The sequence below is a fragment of the Hyla sarda genome, chromosome 4, assembly GCF_029499605.1.
Source record: "Hyla sarda isolate aHylSar1 chromosome 4, aHylSar1.hap1, whole genome shotgun sequence".
In the NCBI taxonomy this organism is placed as follows: Eukaryota; Metazoa; Chordata; class Amphibia; order Anura; family Hylidae; genus Hyla; species Hyla sarda.
In genome coordinates, this window is record NC_079192.1 from 119,113,058 (window position 1) to 119,133,941 (window position 20,884).

The following is a 20,884-nucleotide window of genomic DNA, read 5'->3' on the forward strand; positions in this document are numbered from 1 at the left end:
TCCGGTGAAAAACTTTTTTTTTTAAATCATTTTCTAAAATGGACAAAGATGTCAGCAGAGAGCTCTGTGTTTCAAATGGAAAATAATTTCCACTGTAGTATTCAGCAGCTAATAAGTACAGGAAGGATTAAGATTTTTTTAATAGAAGTCATTTACAAATCTGTTTAACTTTCTGGCACCAGTTGATTTAAAAAAAAAAAAGAAAAAAAAAAGTTTTTCACCGGAGTACCCCTTTAAGGGGTTAATGGCTGTGTGTTGAGTTATTATGAGGGGGACACAACATTAAACACTGTTATACAGGCTGTGTACTCGCTTCCTTACATTGTAGCAGAGAGTCATTTCTTCAGTGTTGTCACAGGAAAAAAATATCATAAAATAGTTACAAAAATGAGAGGGGTGAACTCCCTTATGAGAGATACTGTATATTTTCTACAAACACTACAAACATATGTTTTCTAAAACAGCAATGTTCAGACTTAAAAATGCTTTTATACTCATCCACCTGTTCTAAAAATGATTTAAGATGTGTACAGTTATATTTGGACTTTATTGGTTGTTTACTGCGCTGAATTTGCTGGAGTCTGGGACTGTAAACTAAACATTTACTGGTTTATTCCACACTCCAGTTTATTATTCAGGATCTGTCATTTTTATTTCACTTCTTTTTAAAATGTGTAGTGATGGTTGATTGACAAATTCATATTCCATAGATGGGACCTAGAACCTTACTGCTCAATGTGATATTTCACTCTAAGTATATGGAAGGAAATAATTGACTTTACCTTATAATAATTAAAAAAGAATCAGACAATCTCAGAATTGTAAACAAGCAGAAAAGATTTTTGCATCTATTAAATTAAAGATACATGTAAAAAGAGTTTAGACTTTCAGTCATTCATATCAATGAAATATTCATTTTACTTTATTATTTGAGCTAATTGCTGATTGGTTGCTATGGGTTACTGCATATTCAATTCTTGCTCCCATTTCTTCTGTGATAAGAAAACTTTATGCTAGATTAATCTATACTACAGATATTTGGGGGTTCTTTTGGTTGGTTGTTTTGTGGACTTTTATTGCATTTTTATGAATTATTTTATGCCGCTTTTATTAAAGGGTTACTACGCTCCCCAGCGTCCGCCACTCAATGTTCCGAACGCTGGGTGCGGGCTTCCATGTTCATGCCCTCCCCATCGTGATGTCACGCCCCTTCCCGTGACATCACGCCCCGCCCCCTCAATGGAAGTCTATGGGAAGGGGGCGCAACGGCCATCACCCCTCCCCCATAGACTTGCATTGAGAAAGCGGGAAATGATGGCACGGGGCAGGGTGTGACGTCATGAGGGGGCGGGCGAGAACAAGGAAGCTAGGGAGGGGAGTAACCCTTTAATTTATAAATCTAAAAATGTCCTTTCCATAATGGTCATATTATTTTTAAACAATCCAAGTGTTTTGTTCATCAGTTGCATTCAATAGAGATTCTAAACAGTTTTCTTTTCCATGTTACATTTTATAAATAGAGAAAGACAAAACTGGAGGCACATTTCGAGTTCTTTAATTAAATACCCTCATTTAAATGTGCATAAGGGCTTTCATTAAAATATATGAACATAAAAATATTATGAATTCGGGTAGAAAAACAGACGTGGTGCACATCTACAATCTTGTATAATGATCTAATTGCTTCTCAGCATAATGTTAAAAACTAACAGGTTGTTAGTATACATTTTTGATCAAAAAGTACAAGCCCACTCGCCACGTCAAGGCCACCTATTTAGAGTGGGTCCCTAACGTCCCTAGCATTAAATGGCGCAGCACCGAGCGGCGACCACCACCGCCGCGACACCAATGCCCACAGGGGAAGGGGAACGACCCACCGGGTCGCTGCCTTCTTAAATCTTTGCATTGCTAATTCCTGTAGTAAACTATACTGTTACATAGACATTCTTAAAGAGTACAGAAGGACAAGAACATTTGTGACCCTATGAAAAACTGTAAAAAAAATTAGGGGGTATTTTTACCATTGCAACCCACTATTTTATTGCTTTATTGTATTGCATATGGGTCTAATCACATGTACAGGATCCACTGCATATTTTTGCTGGATATTTTCTGCAGATGATTTTGCTACCCATTAAAGTTGTCACAGCCAGCGCTCCGGTCCCCGGCTCCGGTCCCCGCCTCCGGACCGGGGCGCTCACTTGCCCGTTCCCCCTTCCCGGGATCCCAGTGCCTCCTGCACAGTCACACTGACCGGGAGCACGGGATCCCTTGTGTCGGGGACACGGCTGATGTGGCGGCTGGTTCCCGCTCACGCACCACGTCCCTGTCTGACTTACCTGGCTCCTTGTTCCCTGCGCAGACTGGCTCTGCCTTCCGGCGTGCGCGGCCCCGCTCTCTAGGGCGCGTGCGTGCCACCTTCTGTAAATTTAAAGGGCCAGCGCACCATTGATTGGTGTGCTGGCTAATTATCCCTGCCTCCTTCCCTAATAAAAGTCTCCTGCCCCTTCCTGCCCTTGCCGGATCTTTGTGCCCTAGTGCCTTTGAGAAAGCGTTCCATACTGTGTATACTGCCCTGCCTGTTGCCGTACCCTTGCTACGGTCTACTCGCCTTTGAACCCTTGCCATCTGCCCTGACCTCTGCTAAGTCCGACTATGCTCCTGCCTGCTCCCTGTGTACCACGCCATATCAGCTACCAGTGAGGTCGAGTTGCTACTGGAGGACACGACAAGTCCATCCCGCTTTTCGGCAGGCTCTGGTGAAAACCCGTAACCACCTAGAACCGGTCCTTTAGTACAACCCGCGTCATCGCCTCTCTGGTCCAGAGGATCCACTACCAGTCCTGCCGGCACATTACAAAAGTTAATAGGTAGAAAAATCAGCTGCACAAGATATGCAAAAAAACATGCAGCAGGTCCTGGAGGCATGGTCGTACCCTATAAAGTTGAAAGATAAAGAGAAATACACAAGCGGTAAATCTGAAGAAATGCGTATATATCCATTTCAGCCTGGTGTTAGAAAGTAGAATCAGTAAGTCAATAAGAATAATGTACATTGGCACATAAGGATACTACACAAAAATGAAGAAGTGAGTATATGATTATAATAAGATCTTGCTAATGATTAGAGTTAGTGTCCAGATAAGGACCTATTCACATTACTTACAGCATTGCCACCAGCCACAAATATGCATACAATGAACGGACAATGGTATGAGTCTATGATCTCTGTGTATACAGCAACCTAGTGAAGGGAGTATAAAGTACTGTACATCATTACACCATAGTTCCATTCCAACAGGGTTTTTTGTTGCCCCTGTTGATTCCTAGCCTTGTTAAAATAAACAGTAACAAAAACCTTATTAACTACTTACAAGTCAATGGGATCTGTTAGGATCCATAACAATGAAAATTTAAACAGATCCATTATGCCTTTCAAAAAAATCTGTGATGCCAATGCAAACAGAACCTTAGGTCCACATGACAGGCGTATATCACCCAATCATCAGCTGACAAACAAATGTGTGTCGGCTGAACATTAATTTAGCGGGTTACAAAATCTTTGTTTATTGGCAGCACATCTCCTCAATGAATGGTGATGGAGGTGAGGAGCGGCACAATTGAATCCAGTGATCGTTCATTCAGCCCTGCCAGTACAATAATGAAGGTGTTTAAATGCTCTAGAAAAATGTAACACATACGGCTGTATCAACACTCATATTGTGGTAGAATTCAGCCTATACTATGTAGATCCACTCAGATCCTTGCATGAGTACCAGTTGCTGTAAAGTCACTTACTCTTGACCTCTGTGCACTATATTGTCTGCCCTTGTTTTAGCCCTGAACTTCCCTAGATTTTACATATTGTTTTGCCTTTTTAATAATTACTCTCCATGTATTTCCTTTGTTTGAATTTGGAACTCTGACTCTGTGAACACCTTGTGGATTTATCTATTGGTTTATATTCTTGTTCTTACTTGTTCTAATGATTTCATCTGACTACTGTCCTTCTGTTGGTGCTGCTGCAGACCGCTGCGCACCTACTCTGCCCCTCAGTGATACAAGGAGATCACAAAACTTTGCAGACCTTTTTGAACAAGTGATCCATCCATTTTGAACTTTGTACCACAAAATTATCCTTTCGTTCGAGTAAGGATTTCCTGTATTATTTTGCTGCTCTCTGGAGCACGAATGTTATGAGCTTACCATCTATTCACAACAACTTTTCATGTCAACGAATTTTAGGATATTTGAAGAACCTAAATACACCTCCAATGTTGATTCTATAATATTCCACCTGAGATATTCTGTTGTTAGGCAATATGACAATAAAGGGGTTATCCATCATAAGGTGATATTAGAACTTACCTTGCAGGCAGTAATGGACATGCTTAGGAAGGATCTGCGCTTGTCTTGGGGCTAAATGGCTCTGTCATGAGATTACCATAACACTGTGGCTAGCTTTTTGTGAACTTGTAGTTCCTGTTTGACCTTTTTTTTTACTACAAATCCCACAATTCCATTTTCCTCCCTCCCACACATCAGCCACCCCACCCATTGAAACAAAAGACCTGTGGTTTTCAATCAGGGTGCCTACAGCTGTTGCATTAGTTCAGATTGATCTCTCCACCCATTGAAGCAGACAGGCTCCCTGTCATCAGCTGACTAGTGAGTCAGGTCTCGGCTGCATTGCAAGCTGAGAAAAATCTGAGACAACAGTCATTATGCATGCTGGTAAAAATAAATAGTGGGGTAAAAATCACAGAAGAATTGTGAGAAAACCGTCACACACACGCACAGACACTATATTATGAACTACACTAACTTTACAGCCCCTGTAGCATAGTCAAATAATAGTCAAATATTAGTCAAATAAAAAAAAAAAAATTCCTGGAATACCCCTTTAAAGTGTATCTGTGGCCTAGAATAGACTTTTGAAGCTGCACCCACACACACACACCTACAGTGCATTAGGACTTCATAAGCCTATCCCAGGCACACCTTTGCTGTAAAAACTGGCTTCTGTATACTTACAATAAACGGCTTTGTAATCCTGTCCTGCAGTTGTCCGAACAGTCGGAGATTCGGGGCCTGGGGTCCGCTATCCCCTAAAGACACGCTGCCTCTCTCCGACTATATCACAACGTTGATTGATTTGACAGGACAGGGGAAGTACACAGAGCTGCTGTGTGTCAACCAAATGAGTGATGTAGCTGAAGAGAGGTGATGTGGCCCCAGAGCATAGCGGACCTCGGGCCTTGCCACTCCGACTGTTTGGATGACTGCAGGATGGGATTAAAAAGCCATTTATTGTAAGTATTCAGCAGACAGTTTTTACAGCAAAGGTATGCCTGGAATAGGCTTATGAAGCCCTAGTGCACTGTGCGTGCAGCTTCACAAGAATATTCTACATTACATTTGCACTTTCATAATTTCATAGCCTAGCTTGGACTCATCCTGGAAAAATGAAGCTTTGGTTGTTGTATTCTGGCTTGATAGTTGGATGAATATATGCAGGGACTGCACTTCTGAGTATTCCCACATCTGGCTCCTTTTTTGAGAAGTCTATACAATTTGGTAGCACTGCTCTGTGCTTAGAGGAGAGCGCTAGGCACCTATCTCTGGGGTGGTGCTTTTACTGAAGTCAGAAAGGTCATTTATGCCAGACAGGGAAACTCTCTGGCATTAGTTTGATTTTACCTTAGACCTGACACATTTCTCCCCCAAGGAACATACAAAGATGTTTTGTTCAGAAATCATTGTCTTCAGCCTTAGTAAATGCCTTTGTGAAGCATAAGGAGGGGTCCTTTGGACCCTACATGGACTAGAGGGCTAAACAAGATCAAAGTGTACAATTATTCTCCTCTCCCTCTTATTATTGAGCGTTTTAATGGGAGCAGCCACCTTGATTAACTTGGCTCTTTATAGAGTTTGATTTTTATACCACCTGAACTCTATACTGCTTGGCTCTATACTGGGCACACTCCTCTGTTATATCTGGTCATTGTTCTGGTTATAGACCATGTGTATTTGGATAATACTATTGGGTGTAACTGATTTTGTTGTAGCCTGTTCCATCTGGTCCCAAGTCAAATCTTCCCATTAGACACCCTCTGGTCTTCTAAAGCCAGACTGTCTCTTGAGGGTTTCCCTGTTATCAATTCATCACTGCTGTGTTCTGCTGTCAACTGGTGACTACTCTGTGGGCCTTGAGCTGAGGGTCCTACAATGTTGGTCCAACATTCCTTGTGGGTGTCCCTGGTGCTGAACGCAAGAGTGTCTCAGACTTCGCACTTCATTTTAGACAATGCCAGACAGGGTATAGCTTCGCAGTTTTAGTTTTAAGGTACACCTGTCTAAGATAGAAATTATAGTATAGGGTCTGGTCTGTCTGACATAGCTCAGATGGACCAATACACGTTTGATCATTGACATTAGTATACAAAGCTTCTTCACATAATGAATTAGAAGCTAAAACACCCAAGTTTTAATTTATTGAATGAGTGAGCTTTTCCACAGTGAGGGAAAAGGCATAAACATACAAACATATAAAAGTCAATGTAAGGGTAGGGTCAAGAGTAAGAGCTTGTACTAGCCGGACTATCATCAGAAGAAAAAAAAGAAATCCACACCATTCTTTAATAAATTGCTGATTTGTGTATCCAGTAATATAAAGAATATAAAGAACTCACCAAGAAGTAATTTGGAGGGTGTGAAGCAGCTTAGACCAATCTACATGTATGTCCCTGAATTACTAATCTGCTGTGAAACGCTAAATAAAAACTGCAACTATTTTTACCACAAGTGCTGTGGATTTTCTTTATGTATGCAAATAAAGAACAGTGTAACTATAGATAACAGTGCAGGCAGTAGTTACTTGTCAATGTCACCTGGAGTCACCTGGAAGTGTTTATAGGGGTTTAAAGGGGTACTCTGGTGAAAAACTTTTTTTTTTTAAATCAACTGGTGCCAGAAAGTTAAACAGATTTGTAAATTACTTCTATTAAAAAAGTTAATCCTTCCTGTACTTATTAGCTGCTGAATACTACAGCGGAAATTATTTTCTTTTTGAAACACAGAACTGTCTGCTGACATCACAATCTCTGTCCATTTTATGAACTGTTTAGAACAGCATATGTTTGCTATGGGGATTTTCTTTTACCCTGGACAGTTCCTAAAAGGGACAGAGATGTCAGCAGAGAGCACTGTGCTCATGATGTCAACAGACAGCTCTGTGTTTCAAACGGAAAATAATTTCCACTGCAGTATTCAGCAGCTAATAAGTACAGGAAGGATTAAGATTTTTTTTATAGAAGTAATTTACAAATATGTTTAACTTTCTGGCACCAGTTGATTTAAAAAAAAAAAAGTTTTTCACCGGAGTACCCCTTTAAGAACCCTTTAAAATGTGGTACACTCTTTTGCATCAAGTAAAAATGTTCTATATTTATTTATTTTTTAACAAAAAAAAATTTATTTTATATTTTTACTGTACTGCATATTAGTCAGCTATATCAAAATATCACATTAATTCTAACTGGTATCTGACATAACATTAAATCATGGCCATACATACTTGTGAATATATATTACAAAGTGGGTGTACGATAGAAAAGGTTAGATAATTGTCTCTGGTATTTCATTATTTTGATTTTTTGTTTTACTTATTTTTATTTTCCTTGTTATGTGTTATTACTTGGTTGACTCTCTACATTTACATTTACAGGTAAACTATGACCACTTTATTATTAGTGTTCGTGTGTTTGCGTGTCATTGCTGCAGCAATATCAGAGGAGGGTTCAGGTGAGCAAAATTTTTTTCTATTTCTTTGATTTACACTATTTGATTTTTCACATTGGTACTGTAAAGGGGAACATCACTGCCCCAGCGTTCAGAACATTTTGTTTCGAACGCTGGGTGCAGGCTGCGGGGGTCTTAATGTCACGCCACCTCCCACACCCAGCCTTCGGAACAAAATGTTCCCAACAATGAGGCAGTGGAGTATCCCGTTAATAATTCTAAAAGAATAAGGCTATGTTCACACGACCGTTGTCTTCCGCCCGCTTTTCTCCCGATATTGAGGTTTACTGACCTTTCTTTTATCAGACAGACAAACTGAAGTAAATGGATGCAAATGGTTGTTATCCGTTTGCATAGGTTCAGATCCATTATTGTTCAGTTAATAAGCAAAAACATTTTTTTTTGTTCTGAGCATGCTCAGAAGTAAAAACGGATCAAAAACTATTGAAAAAAAGGATGCAAATGGATGACATTAAAGCCTCATCCATTTCCCACAGTCTTCAATGGTTAATTTATTATATCCATTTTTGTTCCGGAATAGAAAGCAAACTGGTGACAAAGGACTGTAAAATACTCCCAATTACATCAATGGGATCCTTTTACAAACATTTGCAACCCATTTGCAAAAGTATCAAACAGATTGCAGAACGAGCATGAATTATCAGGGACAGACGGCCGTGTGAACTAAGCCTTTTTCCTTTAACCTGTTATTTTATTTATGAAATGCAGGGCTGCCGTCAGGGGCGTACAACCACTACAGTAAGAGGCCTGGAGCTTCAGGAGGGCCCGGCCAGACCTGGCCTTTTTTGTTTTGCTTGTCAATGAGTGACTGTGACCACTCACTGACCACTGGGGGCCCGCCACTGTGCACTACACTGACTGATTGACTGACTATGTACAGTTAGTCAATCAGTCACACACACACAGATCGCTGTTGCAATGCAGTAGCGAGTCGCTGCCGCACATACCTCCGGGTCCAGCGGCCACTGACTGTTTAAATGTACAGAGGCCCGCGGGAGGTACTACTTACTCGCACAGGCACGGCAGCTGCGCATTGATACAGCACACCGGCTCTGTCCCTCATACACAGTAGCGCCTGCTGGCTGGCTAACAAGGACGAAACCGGTGGTGGAGGGTGGCGGTGATCATTGTGAAAACGAGCCTGAGGAGGACTGGAGGTTATTATTAATGTAATTAATTTAAAAAAATATATAATATATATAATATGACTCTGGGCTGGGGGCCCGGGGCAGAACTATATTACAGTGGCAGGCAGCTGGGGCCTGCTGGGGGCAAGGGCTTAGGCCTCCGACTATTTGGGGGCCTCAATTAGCAGTAGAGAGGGGCGTACAACAACTATATAGCGGCAAGTTGGGCCCATATAGTTGTTGTAGGACCTTCTTTGCTAATAGTTTACCTCCATATAGTTGTAGGCCTCTCTGAGAGGGGCCCGGACCTACACAACTATAGGGGGGCAACTATTAACAGAGGAGCTTATCCAAACTATATGGAGCCCTTATATAGTTTGGTTAGGCCCCTCTGTTAATAGTTGAACCCATATAGTTGTTGCAGGCCCAGGCCCCTCTCAGAGAGGCCTACAACTATATGGGGGGGGGGGGGGCTATTAGCAAAGGGGCCTACCAAAATTATATTAAACACATACCCTTAAACCCCTCTATATAGCTTTTATTGCAGAACCCCTCAAGGAAACATGACATAAACGTACGCCCTGCAACCACTTCTGCAGTTTGAAGTGCGCTCAGAAGCTGCGTGCTCCATACCAGCTGGGTATCCATGGCTAATGGCTGACATTGTTGATCAGGCCGATGTCTGGCATTAATCCTTTAGATGCCTAAATGCGAGATTTAACGTCAGCTGGCTGATCAGATGGCAAAAGGGCCCTTAACTTCCTCCTCGCCATCTGATCAGGGCTCCTTTAGTGCAGAAAGCCATGGCAGGCTGCACTAATGGAGTGCCAATAACACTGATTTCTATAGGATACATGAAATTGTTTCCTATAGAAATAAAATAAGTGTGAAAAAATGTGCTAAAAAAAAGTTATTAATGGGAATAAGCCCCTTCCCTAAAAATATTTGGATCCCCCCCCCTTTTCTCCTTCTTCAAATAAAATTATGTAAACAAAAATATATGTGATATCGCCACATGCGTAAATGTCCGAACTATTAAAATGGAAGGTTAGTTAAACTGCCCGGTTGATGGCGTACACCTAAAAAACAGTAATTCCAAGACTGCACATTTTTAATCACCTAGTGTTAGTGTCCTTCTCAAAAGAGTCTACCTTGTCATGGTGGCAGGCTTCATATTCTTTGGTCAAAAATAACTCCTTACTGAAATCTATGATGAGGGTCTGTCTCACTTTTTACTGTCTTTGTCGTACTAAAAAGAAATAAAATAAAATTGAGGGTGGGTAGTAAGGAAGGGGATATCTAGGGGGCAGAGTTGGGGCGGGCCAAAGCAGGGGGGGCCCTGTGTAAGGGGACCCAAAATTTCTGAGGTAGCCCTGATGACATACAGACAAAAAGTTTTGATAGTCGTGGTCTGATTGTTGAACGACTTGGGAGAAGTGTTTGGCTCAATGCTTCTCTCTGTGGCTTGCTGCGCTCCCAGTCTTGCTGCAGGAGAGGGGCTCTGTAGACCTACTATGGAATCAGTCACCTGTAGAAAGACAGGAAGAGCAGTGTGACACACTCCAGTGACTGGTGGAGATCAGAACACCCAGTCCCCTCTACAACAAGTCCAAAATTTTGGTAAATGACAGTACACAAAAAAAACAGTATACACGGTTTTAGTTAATGTTCTAGATGTATATACATTTGAAATAATCAACTCTTCAATAACACATTATAATGTTATTGGCTTTTCTCACAGTGTTAATATGTAGGAGCTAAAAAAAAAAAAAATACCCATATAAAAAAATAAATTACCCCACCAGTCCTCCTCTGGGTGTTTTATGTATATTTGTGTTGCATAAACTAACTACTGCCCACCTAGAAGTGATTCACCCTTTCAAGCCATTGGGCATGATTGGCTATGATTGTTAACATGTAGAAATGGGTAAGATACATATTTATTCTGTCATGAAGCTCAGTGGTAACATTTTTCCATGCACTGTCAGCTCCTCAAACAATGGCCCAGATTTATCAAACTGTGTGAGAGAAAAAATGGAGGGATTTTCCTACAGCAACCAATCACAACTCAGCTAACGAGCTCTGGTAAAGTGAAAGCTGAGTTTTGATTGGTTGCTGTGGGAAAATCCCTCCATTTTTTCTCTCACACAGTTTGATAAATCTGGGCCAATATGTTTCAGTCTTTTCCAATTTACACTTTACAAGTATAACATACTGTAGATTTGTAAATTAAATAAAAGTCAAAATTGTGCAAAATTAAAATAAATGATTATGTTTTGTATGGTAGAAATAACAAAATATATTCAGTATCTATATGTATGTACAAATGTGTTAAGTTTTTAAATATTTTTTTTTTTTATTCATTTACAGCCCTTGCTCCCTCATTGAGTGTAAGTATACCCGTGGAAGCTCCACTGAGTAGTCAGCTAGGACACTCAATTACCATCCCCTGCTACTTCATCAATGCTTTGGAACATGTGACTGTGGCCCCCTCAACGGCTCCTTTAACGCCCAGAATCAAATGGAGCAGACACAACAAAGGACGAGAGACAGTTCTGCTAGTAGCCACTGATGGTCAGATTCGTGTGAATGAAGCCTACAAAGGACGCATTTCAATGCCGAACTATCCTCTCATCCCTACTGATGTCAGTTTGGAAATTGCAAGCCTATTGTCCAATGATTCAGGAACCTACCGTTGTGAAGTCATGCATGGAATCGAGGATAGTCAAGACACCGTACAGGTCAATGTGAAAGGTAAATTGTTTGAGTTCCATAATCTGTATAATTTCTTAGATTAACTCAAAACCTGCACACAAAGGAACAAAGTTTCAAGTGCAAGTCCAGCGCTGCCCTCCCGCCTGTCATGCAAAGTTCATTGTAGAGAGACGCTGGATAGCACAGTTGCCGAGGCAACGGAAAGGCGCCCAGCAAGTTCCATGTACAAGTCCTTTTCTAATTAAGCATGTTGGCAACTTTACTTCCCAGCATGTCCTGCATCTCTCCCTCCCGAACTTTGCAGAACGCTGGAATTGCACTTTAACTAGACAAACCAATAATAAATAAGATGTTCCTTGTAAAGCACTAAGCGCCAGAAATATCATTGCATTCATAGATTGAGGTATTTGAAATAGTGGCTCAACCAGTAGTTGTACCCATCATTGGGGAAGACGATTGGTGAAAAATCCAAAACCCCAAAGCTGTTACACACTGTATAACATCTTCTGCATTTCACCTTTCAGCAAGAAAAGTTCAGGTCTTTAAAGCTTGTTCAAAATTTGCATTTTAAGTGTTGGATCTCCATAAAGGTCACACAAGGTTGTATAAATCTCATTTTCTATTCTGAATTGTAAGTAAGTTATATATAGCATATAATGACTTACAGATGGATATGAAGGATACTGAATCCAGATTCATAACTTAGTTATTTGTATCGGGAACCTGACTTGTTATAGTTGATCAGAAATCACTTTGCTTTAGCATGGTAAAAAGTTTAATCCCATCTGAAGAGTTTATAGTTTGGAACAACTATTTATTCGTTTTCATTAAATTTACCTTCCTGTTATATTTAGAAATAGAATCACTTACATTTTTTTATCAAACATTTGATATTATTTAGTCTTATTTTTGGATAATGTTCCTACATAAATACTTTATTTTAGTTTTTGTGGTTTTTAGAAAAATGATCACCTAGTAGAGTAACTAAAAGCCAATTAACATTATACATTACATTTTTTTAATTTTATTTTTTTATTTAAATGGCCTGGCTCAGTTCTAATTTTTTATTTTTTATTTTTTTTAAGCTTTGTATTTAAATGCCTGCAGTAAACTGATGCTTAAACTCTTAATTCCATTGTTCTCAATGGGATCATTCAAGGTGTCCACACATGTCAGTGGGGAAGCCTGTATAGAAGAACATGCCTTGGAGCATTTACCTACAGTATATAGTTCTGAAACTGTTGTGTTGCATCAAAGAAGTTAGTTTTTGCACAGAAAAGTGAACCCAGCCATACTAAATTGTTATAACACATATTAATCTACAAAATCTGTCTGGCTCTGCCCATAGCAGCCAATCACAGCCCAACTTACTGAAGAGCGCTGTATGTGGTACTTATATGTGACTAACTTGTCAAATTGTCACATGTGGGTTTCCAAAAAGTAGCATATGGGTTAAGTTGTAAGTTTGTGACAGATTACATAGCAGAGCATAGCAGAAGTCTATTGGAGGAACACAGTCATATGTAAATGCTTAGTAAAGTTTTGTAAATCTTATTAATTATACAATTATGGATGCATTATGATCTGGAAATCCAAAATAGAGGAATTGACTGACAGTATTCTTGGTGAGAAAAAAAAATGCCTCCTTTTTCTTAACGTCTTCATTAATTCACTTCAGGGATCGTTTTCCACTATAGAGCCATCTCCACCAGATACACCTTGGACTTTGAAAATGCAAAAAAAGCCTGCATTCAGAACAGCGCCACCATTGCTTCACCGGAGCAACTCCAAGCTGCATATGATGACGGATATCACCAGTGTGATGCCGGTTGGCTCTCTGATCAGACAGTGCGGTATGGTCTTATAACTCAAACTCATACATTACATTCATATTTATGGATTACCAGGGGCATTTTTATTTTCTAAATCCTGTGCATTGTCACTGGTAGATGTGTTTTTCTAATTTCTAATATTAAAATAAAGAGAAATATTTTTTAATCTATGAACTTCAGACTTAGTAATATTACAGAACAATTTTGCATCCACAATGTCTATTCACACAATTTTACTTTGTGTTTTTATCTGTTATCTGAAATTGATAACATTTTCAGAAGTAACATAATTTCATATTTTTCAATTATTATATTATTTGTTCTGTGATTTCATTTTGGGAGTATTCCATAGCTTAGCCACTCTTACTGTAAACAATAGTAAAGCAGTTCCCCACCACAACCAAATTAGTCTCTGTTCACATTGTACTGTGTTTAGTTCTGCATTTTTGATGATAAGCATAGTGTATCAAAATCCCATCCATATTATTATTCAGCAGAAGCCCATGAGGGTAGCAGACTACAATTCTCATCATGCATACAGTTCCCATCATGCATTGCTGGCATCTTCTTCAGGCTGTTATTGTGGTCCAGTACGTTGTGTGGAATTATGTGGAAACTACTGAAAAGATTTAAAGGTTTACTCCACTGGCCAGCGTTCGGAAGTACCGTAAATGTTTAGAACACTGTTTTCGAGCTGCAGGAGTCGGCCATGCCCCTTGTGACATTACGGCCATGCCCCCTCAATGCAAGTCTATGGAGCTTTTTTACTTCTGAATGCTGGCCACTAAAGAACCCCTTTAATCACGATATATTGGGAGTTTTTACTTTATATCACCTACTGTTCCTTTAAATAAAGATCACTTTTGTATACTGAAATACCCCTTTAAGATACATTTATTAATACCTGCAAAAGCTGTAACTGGAAGGTTAAGTCACTCTTTTTGTCTATATCCCATATTATAGGGCAGATTTATACACTGCTCAAAAAAATAAAGGGAACACTAAAACAACACAATGTAACTCCAAGTCAATCACACTTCTGTGAAATCACACTGTCCACTCAGGAAGCAACACTGATTGACAATCAATTTCACATGCTGTTGTGCAAATGGAACAGACAACAGGTGGAAATTATAAGCAACTAGCAAGACACCCCAATAAAGGAGTGGTTCTGCAGGTGGTGACCACAGACCACTTCTCAGTTCTATGCTTCCTGGCTGATGTTTTGGTCACTTTTGAATGCTGGTGGTGCTTTCACTCTAGTGGTAGCATGAGATGGAGTCTACAACCCACACAAGTGGCTCAGGTAGTGCAGCTCATCCAGGATGGCACATCAATGCGAGCTGTGACAAGAAGGTTTGCTGTGTCTGTCAGCATAGTGTCCAGAGCATGGAGGTGCTACCAGGAGACAGGCCAGTACATCAGGAGATGTGGAGGAGGCCGTAGGAGGGCAACAACCCAGCAGAAGGAAAGCTACCTCCGCCTTTGTACAAGGAGGATCCGGAGGAGCCTGCAAAATGACCAGCAGGCCACAAATGTGCATGTGTCCACTCAAACGGTCAGAAACAGACTTCATGAGGGTGGTATGAGGGCCCGACATCCATAGGTGGGGGTTGCGCTTACAGCCCAACACCGTGAAGGACATTTGGCATTTGCCAGAGAACACCAAGATTGGCAATTTCGCCACTGGCACCCTGTGCTCTTCACAGATGAAAGCAGGTTCACACTGAGCACATGTGACAGACGAGTCTGGAGACACGTGGAGAACGTCCTGCTGCCTGCAACATCCTCCAGCATGACCGGTTTGGTGGTGGGTCAGTAATGGTGTGGGGTGGCATATCTTTGGGGGGCCGCACAGCCCTCCATGTGCTTGCCAGAGGTAGCCTTACTGCCATTAGGTACCGAGATGAGATCCTAAGACCCTTTGTGAGATCATATGCTTGTGCGGTTGGTCCTGGGTTCCTTCTTATGCAAGACAATGCTAGACCTCATGTGGCTGGAGTGTGTCAGCAGTTCCTGCAAGAGGAAGGCATTGATGCTATGGACTGGCCCGCTCGTTCCCCAGACCTGAATCCGATTGAGCACATCTGGGACATCATGTCTCGCTCCATCCACCAACGCCATGTTGCACCACAGACTGTCCAGGAGTTGGCGGATGCTTTAGTCCAGGTCTGGGGGGATATCCCTCAGATGACCATCCACCACCTCATGAGGAGCATGCCCAGGCATTGTAGGGAGGTCATACGGGCATGTGGAGAACACACACACTACTGAGCCTCATTTCAACTTGTTTTAAGGACATTACATTAAAGTTTGATCAGCCTGTAGTGTGGTTTTCTACTTTAATTTTGAGTGTGACTCCATATCCAGACCTCCATGGGTTGATAAATTTGATTTCCATTGATAATTTTTGTGTGATTTTGTTGTCAGCACATTCAACTATGTAAAGATGAAAGTATTTCTTACGATTAGTTCATTCATACAGATCCAGGATGTGTTATCTTTGTGTTCCCATTATTGTTTTGATCAGTGTATTATGTATGTAACCCAAGTGATATAATTGAATTGAGCACTACCACTTTTTCCATCATCTGGGCAACATGTGAGTAATGGCAGCCATACCCTGGTGATGTAGTAGAATGTGGCAATCTATAATCCCAAACATTTTCACTAAAGAATGATACAACTACAGTATATTTAGTAAATAGGGACCCATTGTAATAATATATGGTTCATAGAATGTCTCAGCTAAACATTTTATCATGTTCCTATGAAAATGACATTTATAACACGTCAAATATGGTCTATTCCAGTTACCCAATCCATAATCCACGTGAGCCATGCTATGGTGACAAAGAAACTTTTCCAGGAGTTAGGACATATGGAATTCGAGATACTGATGAAACTTATGATGTATACTGCTATGCTGAAGACATGACAGGTATTCTATCTATCTATCTATCTAGCAAGCTATCTCATATCTACTATCTATCTATCTATCTATCTATATGTTATCTTATGTTTCATCTGTCTATCTATCTTTCTATCTATCATCTATCTATCTCCGATCAATCTCATATCTATCTATCTATCTATCTATCTATCTATCTATCTATCTCCTATCTATCTATCTCATATCTTTCATCTATCTATCTATCTTCTATCTATTGATCTATCTATCTCCTATCTATCTATCTGTCTATCTATCTATCTATCTATATATCTATCTATCAATCTAGTTATCTATTATCTATCTGTCTGTCTGTCGGTCTGTCTGTCTGTCTGTCTATCTATCTATATATCTATCTATCAATCTAGTTATCTATTATCTATCTGTCTGTCTGTCGGTCTGTCTGTCTGTCTATCAGCTATCCTTTTCATCTTTCACCAGCTTTTTCAATAAGCAATTGACCCATTAACCATGATAGCTTTCTTTCTTACTTAAGTCAAGTCTTTTATGCAACATCTTCTGAAAAGTTTACCTTCTATGTCTATCTATCTTTCTATCTATCATCTATCTATCTCCGATCAATCTCATATCTATCTATCTATCTCCTATCTATCTCATATCTTTCATCTATCTATCTATCTATCTATCTATCTGTCTGTCTGTCTGTCTGTCTGTCTGTCTGTCTATCTATCTGTATATCTATCTATCTATTTATCTATTATCTGTCTGTCGGTCTGTCTGTCTGTCTATCTATCTATCAGCTATCCTTTTTATCTTTCACCAGCTTTTTCAATAAGCAATTGACCCATTAACCATGATAGCTTTCTTTCTTACATAGGGGAAGTCTTTTATGCAACATCTTCTGAAAAGTTTACCTTCTATGAAGCAGAAAAGCAATGTCAAAACCTAGGAGCCAAGCTTGCCACCACAGGACAACTCTATCTGGCTTGGCAAACTGGCATGGATGTGTGCAGTGCTGGTTGGCTGGCAGATCGCAGCGTCAGGTATCCAATTGCCTTCCCCCGGCCCAACTGTGGTGGAAACTTAGTTGGAGTCAGAACCGTTTATCTCCATCCTAACCAGACTGGATATCCAGATCCACTTTCCCGTTATGATGCCATCTGCTACAACGGTCAGTCTTCACTTTTCTTCATATGTGTACAGTTCTTTATTACATATATATATATATATATATATATATATATATATATATATATTATTATTATTATTACATGTGTGGGCAAGTTTTTAAAGAAGATGTGACCATGCAGAATCACTTACAGGGTTGCTCTGTAGCTCAACTTTTACTTCTTAATGTGGAAAGTGACCTGATTTGCTCCTTAAACAATTTTTTTCTCCTGGAACAGACGATGCTGACAACATCACCATTCAGACTGTGACACAGCCTGGCCTGACACTCATCTTTCACCGAAATGTTACCGAGGAGGAAGCCCGTGGCAGTATTACTGCTCTAGAAGGACTAAACTTCACCCTAACACCTTCTGAGGATGGCTTTACAGCAACTCCAGAATTCCCCGGCACACCTATTAGTCAAGATTTGCTGCCAACAGAAAACATCACGGAAGATGGACTTCAGCTATGGTTGGAAAATATAACAGCTGTTCCTTCCATTGAAGTCACTGGCACAGCAGATGGGAAAATAATACCAGTTACAGTAGCTATTGATGAAGCTGAGCCAGAAAAACCTATATCTGACACTGGTGAGTGCTGAGCAACTGATACTGAGATATAAAGTATATAGTGTGTCAATATATGTAGGTATATACATATATTAGCTTAAAAAATGGCTCTGCACATTTTTTCTATTGAAAAACATATAAATGCATACATTCATATTGGGGAATGATTCATTTATGTTATTGCATCTATTATGTAATATAACATTTTGCAAACGTAGACAAACCTACATCCATCAGTCACTCAGTGAGGATTTATGTAAGGATTCTTTATATGGATGTACAAGAAAAAACTGTGTTGTTAGAAATAAAATTTAAAAAAAAGTCGTAAAAAGAAATAAACCCAAATTATCAAATAAACAAAGAAAACTACATGTCTACTTAAAGGGATACTCCACTGCCCCAGTGTCTGGAACATTTTGTTCTTAACGCTGGGTGCGGGCTGCAGGGGTCGTGACGTTACACCCACGCCCCCTTCCATAGATTTGCATTGAGGGGTGTGTGCCCGTGACGTCACGACCCCCGCACCCAGTGTTCGGAACAAAATGTTCCAGACACTGGGGCAGTGGAGTATCCCTTTAAGGGTCAGAACAATAAGGAATCATGTGCTTTCCCAATAGGTATTGTGTTCCATTACCGAGCTGGATCCAGTCGATACTCCCTCAACTTCGCCCAGGCCAAGCAGGCTTGTCTGGACAATGATGCTGTTATTGCATCCCCCGCTAAGCTCCAAGCTGCCTATGAAGCTGGATTCGATCAATGCGATGCTGGGTGGATATCAGATCAAACTGTCAGGTATGATAACCTGTATCAATTACTGTGATATGTACTGAAATATGTTCAATGTGAAAACAATCAATTTTATGAGTCTTTATTTGAAGACAAACAAGTTGATGAAATGCTATTATGACACATTTTTTAGCTTTGTGGCTTGGAGTTGTTTTCTGCACCTTAGAGACCGTTTTTCTTTCAGCATAGACATTGTACTTCTGCATCTTTTCATGTTCAGTTATTGAACTCATCTCAGAGGGCAGGGGTCTACCCCAGCGAAGAAAATTTGCGAAGTTCACGAAGCTGACTCTAAGGCCAGGCTTCAGGAAATGTCACAGACTTACTCTATCATAAGACCCCAAAACAATGTACATTGCGAGAAACGGTGAAAGTCTATTTAAGTCTATTTGAATTCCAGTTTGTAACAGTAGCAAGTGGGCAAAAAAAATAAAAATCCAAGGAGGTGAATATTTATGCAAGGTACTGCAATCTTCTAAAATGTAATAGACACATGTAAGAAGATCACATCTGTGAAATTTCTGATGCTGGACAATACTTTTCAGAATAAAAGGACTTAATACTAGAGATGAGCAGAGTCCTCAGCCTATTGGAAGTAGTGAGTGTGAGCAGTAATGCATACAGCATCGCAACTTAGCTAGGTACTCATAGTGGTGGGTATTCATCCAGCTCATGATCCCAAGCCATGGGAGGGAATAGAAATGGGGTGCTTTTCCCTTTTAAATATATGTTGCAGGCCTAACTATAGAGCACAAAATAAAACTTTTTATTGCATTTTCTTGAAAAGACGTGCTGCTACTTGGTGGTCACATAGTAAAAATCATCTATTGGACAACAGTTTTAACTAAAGGAATCTTCCATTGAGTCACAGTGCAATCACACTATGGAATTTACTAGCTGAATTCCACTCAGAAATACCACTTGATGTGAATTTAACATTGGTGTGAATGGGTTTTCCATTCACTTGTTCATACTGTGGGAAATTCCACATGTTAATTATTTCGGAAGAATACCTCACGGACTGCATTGCTGTCAATGAGAATGCTGTAGGTTCACATTGTCACAGTGCAGATTGCTATGATTGGTGTACTTTCTCTGGATGGATATTCCATAGTGTGAATGCACCCTTAGTAGCTGTGTTTCTGCCACAAATTTCCCCAATTTACAACAAGTTCTAGGCAGGAGCTAGGCTCCATCAATTTGTAGTCCACATTTCATAGAATGCAGTTCTTTCTGGAATTAATACCAGGTATCAGGTAAGGGAAAAAAATATTAATTCTTCAGGGGATCAATACTGTAAATAAAAAGTAAATAAGGACTTTCCTCTCTGACTACCCAAAAAGTTCTGGGCAGATATTTTTTGTGTTCCTGTCTCCACATGTACACAGTGCTTCCTCCTGAATATAATTTCCCCTTCACTATATTTTTCTATCATTAGCAACATTAGGAGCAGCACTTCAGTGCTTAGTGTATCTCCTTCCTTGATGTACTTGTTGACAGAGATGATAGAGTAGGACAATGTGTCAATTATGTAAGTATTTTAAAAAAATATATGTGTGTCTTTGGACAGATACCCCATTGTTAATCCTCGTGAGAATTGCCATGGAGATAAGAATGGATTCCCAGGGGTGAGGAACTATGGAGTGGTGGATCCATCAGAAGAGTATGATGTATATTGTTATATTGACAAGCTACGAGGTACGTGAATGAACAACTAGTAATAGCTGACAAGGGGGAATAAGCTTTATTTATAAAGTCCTTTTTGTGTTTATGCCAAACTACTGCTGAGATAACTACTACCTAGGATCTTATGATAATTTACCCATATTAATGTTAGCTATATTACCATTAATATTGCTTATGCATAATATAAGTTGGTGTTTGCTTTTATACACAAATGTATATTCTTGGTATGTGGTAAACCATACATCTAGTATACACTTATTATAGCTG

The 20,884-nt window shown here is 39.9% G+C and overlaps 1 protein-coding gene across 2 annotated transcripts in view; it reads left to right on the forward strand.

Annotated features, from left to right (window-relative positions):
- ACAN (aggrecan) overlaps positions 1 to 20,884 on the forward strand; it is a 108,880-nt gene that overhangs the window by 44,316 nt on the left and 43,680 nt on the right. For both annotated transcript variants that reach the window (XM_056571913.1, XM_056571915.1), the window contains exons 2-9: positions 7,727 to 7,803; positions 11,319 to 11,702; positions 13,342 to 13,516; positions 16,309 to 16,436; positions 17,284 to 17,577; positions 17,813 to 18,166; positions 18,763 to 18,937; positions 20,502 to 20,629. In XM_056571913.1, coding sequence (XP_056427888.1) covers positions 7,734 to 7,803; positions 11,319 to 11,702; positions 13,342 to 13,516; positions 16,309 to 16,436; positions 17,284 to 17,577; positions 17,813 to 18,166; positions 18,763 to 18,937; positions 20,502 to 20,629 — 1,708 coding nt within the window. In that variant the 5' untranslated portion in view covers positions 7,727 to 7,733. The remainder of the gene's footprint in view (positions 1 to 7,726; positions 7,804 to 11,318; positions 11,703 to 13,341; positions 13,517 to 16,308; positions 16,437 to 17,283; positions 17,578 to 17,812; positions 18,167 to 18,762; positions 18,938 to 20,501; positions 20,630 to 20,884) is intronic.